Below are 8,027 nucleotides of genomic sequence, written 5' to 3' on the forward strand. Positions count from 1 at the left end.
AATTTTGTAAAATGATTTTTTCACATCTATTGAGAAAATCATATGGTTTTTCTTTTTAATCTGTTAATATAGTGAATTATGTTGACTTTTAAAACAGCTTGAGATATTTCACACATCAACAATTCACTCATTTAAAGTGTACAATTCAATGTTTTTTAGTAGTTTACAGATGTGTGTAACCATCATCATAGTCCATTTTAGAAGAATTTCATACCTCAAAAAGAAACTCTGTACCCTTTAGCTATAACCAGTCTGTCCCTCCTCCACCCTTCATACTCCCAACCCCAAGCATCCAAAAATCTACTTTCTGTCTCTATAGACTTTCCTATTCTGGATTTACATAGAAATGGGACCATATAATATGTGGTCATTTGTGATTGGCTTCTTTTACTTAGCACAGTGTTTTAAATGTTCATCCATGTCATAGCACATATCAGTACTTTATCTCTTTTTATGGCCACATAAACTTCCATTGTTTGGAATATTTTGTTGATCTAGTCATCCTTTGAAGTACATTTGAGTTGTTCCCATCTTTTGGCATAATGTTGCTATAAACATCCATGTATAAGTTTTTGTGTGAACATGTTTTCCATTCCCTGGAGTATACTCCTCAGAGTGGAACTGGGTTATATGGTAACTCTACATCCAATTGTTTGAGAAATTGCCGGACTGTTTTCCAAAATGACTTCACCATTTTCTATTTCCACCAGCAGAGCATGAGAATTCTGATTTCTCCACATCTTCACCAACACTAGTTGTTATTTGACTTTTTAATCTCCTCCTTACTTTCCACTTTTCCTTTTTTCCTACCTCTTTCCCTCACTTCCCTATTTCTCCCCACCCTAGGACAATAATATTTATAGTATCACTGATATCCTAAAATAGTTCCGCCAAGGAAGCCTTTCCCTTGTACTTTCTTAGATCTTAAACTCTTCACTTAAAATTACCATTGGCCTCTAAACTCACATATCTACTATACCCGTCTTTGAATTTCTAATCCTAGCAGCCAAGCCCCCATCTAAATGTGTTGCACTCCATCAGTTTCTAAGGATCTCAGGGTTTAAGAAGAACCTTAAAAGTTTCCTAGTCTAATTTATTTTGTTTAACGAAAAATGGATGTGGAAGAAAGACTGAATGAAAAGAAGATGGAAAGGAAGAAGAGGCGGAAAGCAGAGCTTGCAGAAGGAGAACCTAGCATATGCCTGGCATTTTACATACATAATTTTATCTAAATCTCATAACTACCCCTTAATATCGGTTTTACCCTCCCTCTTTTTCATAAGCAAGGCTAGTCAGCTTGTGAGAGTCGAACTTAGCTGTGTGCAACTCCAAATCCTGTGACCCAAAAAACTCTTAAATGTCAAGGGGGAAAAATACCCTCAGAGGTATATGGGTCCGGGGACAGAAATGCCCTGGATGAACCAAAGATTCACAAGTGAAGGGGCATTATTAGGAGAATAACATGGTGGCTCTTTTCTGGAGGGAAGTCAGTGCTATGGTGGGAGTCGTTTTGTCTCAAAGGACCAAATGATGCCTCAGACTAGGAGAAAATAGGCAAGGAATTATGTTCCGTGGCCAAGGTTATGGTATTTGTTGCCTGGAAGGAATACCAAAGTTAGATATATGAGATGGTATGGAAAATTCCAAGAGAAAACTTCAGAACATAGGTTACCTCAGTACCAAAGGAAGCTACTTAGATTTCTACAAAGTATTTAGAGAACAATGCCAATTTATAAAAATAGAACCAGGTCCTTACACAACCAGGTTCATTAGTTTCGTTTGCCTTTGACTTTTAGGGCCTACTTTTGAAAACATTTTTAAAACTTGAATTTGTTGTATACCCCCATTTTCTCTTCCCGCTAGAGGTAATCAGGTCTTTAAATTTTGTTTTAAATAAAACAAAATTTTTTGTTTTGTTTTTTTAATTGTTTTTATTTTATCCTTCTATTTTTGTAAAATATAGATTCATATTCTTCTCCCCCTTTAGTTAAATGGTAATATATTACCTTTGGTTTTTCCATGTTGCTTTCTTCACTGGAGATCATGCCCTAGCAGTAGAGATATTTCTCACTTTTTACAACTGTGTAGTATTCTAGGCATGTGAGCAGGTCCTTGTGTGTTTAACCATTCTGTGATGGATGGACATTAAGGTTGTTTCCAGTTTTTTGCTACTACAAATAGTGTTCATTGAATAACCTCATGTATATATCTTTTTGTATTTTTGCCAGTGTATCTTTAGGATAGATTCCTAGAAGTGGGATTTCTTTACATGAAATTTTGCTAGATATTGCCAAATTTCTTTCTCCATGAATTATCCATTTTTGCATTCCCACTAGCAAAATACGAGTGACTATTTTTCTCACTACCTTGTCAATACATTATGTTGTCAAACTTTTGCCAATCTGGTAGCTGAAAATTTGTATCCCACTATAGTTTTAATTTGCATTTATTATAAGTATGATTCAATAAGTTTTCATATATTTAAGGGCCCTTTATTTTCATTTTTTTTCCTTTCCTCTCCATCTTTTGAAGTACTTTATGTATTTGTAATATTTACAGTGGTATGTTAAACTGGGTAGTGCCAGCTTACAAGTGCTGATCATTAAATTTTCAGGAATTTTATGAGCCATTTGATGTCATGTTGGTCCAGATTACGTCATCTTGGCAACTTAAAACATGTGATGAGAGTGTTTACCCCATGGTAATTGGCAAATGCTATAAATCAGGGCTCTTCTTCACCTTCCCCACCAGAACACACCACTGGACATTAATCCTGTCTATAATATAAATTGGAAATATTTCTTTACCAGTTTGTAATTTGTCTTTTTATTTTGATTATGATGTTTTGTTATGCAAATATTTTGTTGTTGCTGTTGTTGTTTTGTATAATCCAAATTTCAGTCTTTTCCTTTATTGCCTTTGGATTTTGAGTTAGTTAGAAAAGTTTCCCCAGTTCCTTGGTTATGGAGGAATTTGCTCGTACTTTCTTATAGTATTTACTTAGTTTTATTATTATTTTTTAATTTAAATCTTTGATCTATTTGGAATTCATCTTTTGTGGAGAAACAGATATGATTGTATCTTTCTCCAGTGGCTACGCACTTACCCCGACACTATTTATGAAGAAGGTCTCCTTCTCCATTGATTTGAGATGCCCCCTTTATCATCTATTACATTTCCAGATGCAGTTAGATTTATAGTTGGATTTTCTACTCTGTGTTATTAATCTATATACTCGTGTGCCAATGCCATCTTCTTATTATACTGGCTTTATAATATTTTACTAACTGGCAGGGCTAGCCTCTGCTCATTTTCTTATTTTTCAGGTCTTTCCTAGATATTCTTGTTTATTTATCCTTTTAAATGAATGTTATAATAAAATTGTCTTAGCTCTAAACCTGGCTCTTCTGTTGTTTTGAAAATATAGACTCATATTTTCTGACTTCAGCCTTCTCTGTTCTGTTCTCCCATTTCTGTCTAGACCTTCTCTTTCTTTTTCTCCTAATATCCTTGATCTAGACTATTTGAATTCTACTCCCAGAAGTTTCCTCTCAAAGAAAGCATTTTCTATATCTCATCTAGCATTTTTTGAAATCGCTAATTCAGTTGCTGAATAGCGATGGGAGTTTGGTCAAAACGATCCTCAGAATTTTTTCACCTGTACATTGTAATTGGAAAATAATTGATTTCACAGGTTTTTTCATTTTATAATTAGAAATAATTTTCAATCAGTTCTTAGCCTTATCAGCAGAATTAGACTAATTTAATCACCCTCTCCTTGAAACACATTCTTCAACTGATTTCCATGATACCACATTCACCCATTTTTCTTCCTAACTTTCCTCTCCTCTCATCTAAGCTCACTTCGTGAGTTTATACTATCTCATAAATTTAAATATACAAACAACTCCCTAATTTTACATCTCCAGCCCAGACCTCTACTACATACTCGAAATTTGTACATCTAACTGCTTCCTTATCAACTCCCTCTTAATGTCCCAAAGGCACCTCCAACTGAACTTACCACAAAAAAACTCTAATATTCTTTCTCAAACCTGTTTCTCCTATAGTCTTTTCGATCTCAGTTAATGACAATTCTGTTCTTCTAGTAGCTCAGGGAAAAACTCTCTACTCTCTAATCCACCTACCTATGGGTTTATTCATATGGCCACAACTGGCAGCTCAGTTGGAATGGCTGGAATTACTTGGACAGCTGGGTCTCTCTCCACATGGTCTTCTACCGCAGGCTTCTTCAGATCCTGGCTTCTTCAGGATTTCTAAAGGGCAAGTCCCAACATACAAGCACTTCTTAAATCTCTTCTTGACTCACACTTTCTGATATATTAATTTGAATTCAGTGTCTTTACCACTGGAGCAAGTTAAACAGCGAAGAACCCACCCACACAAATACCTATGTATGGTGAAATGACTGTGCTAGGCAGTTGCCAGGAGGTTTCCCATGGTTTGGCAGTTACTTACTCATTTGTAATCAACAAACTTTAGCAAAGCTGCAGTTAGTTGGCATTTTGTGGTGCCTGTTGGATGTGACCACAACACTCAGCTTTTCCTCCCCAATGACATGATGATTTCTCAGCTATTTTTGTTTATCTGAACCTTCTTTTCTAAGCCAAATTTCTGCAGGATTTTCTTTCAGGTCTCTTTTGTAACTAAAACCTCAAGTGTTTCCAGATTTGGAGATTAGAAGTACTTCCCCTACACCTTCAGGTTTTCCAGTGTTTCGTAACTTCTACTTGTCCAGACTTTTTCATTCTTCTGTCAGTAGTTTCTTAAGTTTTCTAATCTTTTCATTTATATTTTTTCTTCACCTAATACTTTCCTTTGCTTTCCTTGGGTTATTTTGATGCCCTTTTTCTAACTATGTGAACTGAATGTTTAATGAATTTATCTTCATTCTTTCTTAGTAATGAATATGTATGAGCTGTTATATTTCTTCCTAAGTATTGCGCCATCTGCATATTAAATCCATTCACCCAGATCAGATTCACCAGGGAGCAAGCTTTCCTTTACCATTCCTCTCTGAAATAATTTCTGTCTTTGAAATCGCAAGCAGTTTTGGGTTACTCACTTGGCGGCCTCTGAAGAGGAGAGCACTGTGTTTATTTTCACAGGGCTTTCTTTCTGCCTTAGCATAGTGTCCTAGCACAAAGAACTGATGATAAGAATGAATAAACCTATTGTGCGCTTACCCTGTAGCTGGCATGGTACTTTATACACATTACTTGTAACAACTCTATACTAATCTTCCATGGCCTTTTTACATAGGAAATAGGTACTAAATGTTTGCCTGGTGTTTCTACTCTGGAACCTGTCAAACCTTCAGTTTTAGGACCTTTCCCTTTACCTGTGTTGCTCTCTTTCCATCTTCTAATTCAGAACTCAGCGCAAAAGCCATTTCTTCAGAGCCCTACAGATCATGGGGTCTAAAACAGCCTCCAGCCACACATTCACACATTCTGTCACTGTTCATAGCACTATCTCATATTATCTCACTCATTTATTCTCCTTGTTATGATCTGCGTCCACCATTAGACTTTAAATTCCAAGGAGTAAAAATTTTGTTCACCACAGCATTTCCCATGCCCCTTAGAACAATACCTGGCACATAGTAAGCCCTGAATAAATATTTATGGAATCAATTCCTTGACGAAGGCAAATAATGGAGCCTGAGGAAGAGCCAGTCCTTTTAGGCTCTGCTAAGTGAAGTAACAGCTACTTTTGAATCTGAAGATGTGAAAATGTGACTTCTATTGAAGACATACTTCAATAGACGAGTGACTTAGCGAGCCTTACTCAATTTCAACTGGGTTTCCTCTCCTGTGAAATGAGGAGGAAGGCCCTTTCCGTGCATTTTCTCCTGTGATTCTACACAGAAAAACGTACCTTAAAAACCAGCGCGAAAGCAAGAGAGTGGGGAGAGGTCCTTTTAAGGTCGCTCAGCAGCAGAGGAGGGAGAGGAAGAGTGGAGCGGAACACAGTGCGGGGTAGGGTGAGGCGGTGACTCTGGAGAGCGAGGGGCACGGGTGGTGGCGAGGAGGGCACCGATGTTTGGAGGGGCACGGAGGGGGCGCGGTCTATCCAGCTGGGACTGGGCAGGACAGCACCTGACATGGCCGAGGGGCGAGGGGTGCGAAGATGTTGGGGTGTGATGGGGAAGGGTGGCATCAGGTAACCACCGCGCGGAGCGGCGGCTAGGGATAGGCAGGGGCGCTCAGGAGTTTTCAAGAGTGCACGCGCGCGGCGCGGTCTGCTCGGCAGGACAGGGCGGGGCACTGACGGGACGCGGGGGTGGGTCTGAGGAAGATGGGGGCCAACCAGGGGTCGCCGAGCAGGCCTCGGTGGGGTGGGTGTGCCCGGGCGGCGGAGGAGTGCAAAGAGGGTGAGGAGGGACCGCCGAAGGGAGCAGACAGAAGCAGGTGGGTGGGAAGGAGGTTCGCGGGGCGCAGGTGGCTGCCCGGCGGCCCAGGGGCTTGCAGGCTTGTCCGAGGGGCTGCGGCCGGCGGTGGGGAAGCTCTGGGTAACCAAAGGGCGGGCGCTGCAGCCGGGCTGGGCGCGCGAGGGGCGGCCCCGGTGGCTGTCGCCTCACTTCCGGGAGCGCCTGGGCTCTGCGGCCGCCTACGCGCAGCGCTGCCAGCCGGCCCCGCGCCGCGGAGTCGCGTGAGCGCGCAGCCAGGCCGAAGCCCCGCCGTCCGCGCCCCCCGCACCTCTCCCTGCGGCCATGGGGGCGTCCGCGCGGCTACTGCGCGCGGTGATCATGGGGGCGCCCGGCTCCGGCAAGGGTACCGTGTCGTCGCGCATCACCAAACACTTCGAGCTGAAGCACCTCTCCAGCGGGGATCTGCTCCGAGACAACATACTTCGGGGCACAGGTGGGGAGCCCGGGCTGGAGCGGTGCAGTGCGCTGTTGCCCCGGTTGGGATTTGCGGGCGAAGGGGTCCGGGCAGAGGATGTGCGTCCCAGGGATGCGGGTGCAGCGTCTACTTCCCGCTTCCCAGGGACGAGACCTCGGGCTGTTGAGCAACTGACTGCTCACCGAAACCTCTGACCTCCTTGGACCGCTTCAGGCAGGTTTTGAGGGGAAGGGACTAGGCAGTTAGGCCACGTTTGAAGTTCAAAGGTGAAAGGAAATCAGTTGGATTTGAGAAGCAATTCCAGCCTGAGTCGCAGATGTTCTTAGGGGGTCCATTTAATTGGATTATTCTCCACGTGCCCCAGTGCCTAAAGAATTGTTTGCTCTTTCTTTTTACCTTTTTTTTTTTTTTTGAGGGAGGAGTGGTAAACTGGGATTTTCTGGTTCTGACCTTTCCCCTACAGTCTGAAGGCCGAGCATTGTTTACCCTCGTTACAGTCACACAGTTGGCTTAGATCTTCCATACCCCAAGAGATTTCTTAAGACACGAAGGCTATTCTTGTGCGTGGTCCAACTGAAAGACTGTTTTGTTTCTCATGCCAAATAAATTTTTATAACTCAGCACAAAATCCAGTCAACAAACTCTATACTTTACAATGGGTTGATTTCATGTTATGTAAATTATATCTTAAGAAAGCTGTTTTCCAAAAGTCAGCGGCAGGGTGAGGGACTCCTTTTAAAAAATTATGGAAGTACCACAACTTCTTTATCTAATCGTCTATTGATAGGCACTTAGATTGCTTCTGTATCTTGGTTATTATAAATAGCGCTGCTGTGAACATAGGGTTGTATAAATCTTTTCGAATTAGTGTTTTGAGGGGTTTTTTTTTGATAAATACCAGTATTTTGATAAATGTCCATAGTGGCTGTACCAATTTGCAGAAGGCGACGGGATTAAGAAGCACAAATTAGTAGTTACAAAACAGTCATGGGTATGTGGAGTACAGCATAGGGAACATAGTCAATAATATTGTAATGACCGTCTGTAGTGCCAGGGGGCGTTCTAGAGTAATGGAGGAGGGCTCACTTTGTAAATTACATAAATATCTAACCATTGTGCTGTACACCTGAAACTAATATAAAATTAAATTAAATTAAA

The 8,027-nt window shown here is 41.3% G+C and overlaps 1 protein-coding gene across 3 annotated transcripts in view; it reads left to right on the plus strand.

The window, feature by feature from the left end:
* The first annotated feature begins 6,342 nt into the window (after positions 1-6,342).
* The window catches only part of AK3 (adenylate kinase 3), a 19,645-nt gene continuing 17,960 nt past the window's right edge, over positions 6,343-8,027 (plus strand). The window contains exon 1 of one of the 3 annotated variants that reach the window (XM_011376659.2): positions 6,343-6,434. Coding sequence is in view for 2 of the 3 variants with exons in the window: in XM_023521280.1 (XP_023377048.1) it covers positions 6,737-6,887 (151 nt within the window). In the remaining variant the exon portion in view is untranslated. The other 2 variants (XM_023521280.1, XM_011376658.2) reach the window with 2 other exon arrangements.

The sequence above is a fragment of the Pteropus vampyrus genome, unplaced genomic scaffold (genome assembly GCF_000151845.1).
Source record: "Pteropus vampyrus isolate Shadow unplaced genomic scaffold, Pvam_2.0 Scaffold301, whole genome shotgun sequence".
NCBI classification, from domain to species: domain Eukaryota; kingdom Metazoa; phylum Chordata; class Mammalia; order Chiroptera; family Pteropodidae; genus Pteropus; species Pteropus vampyrus.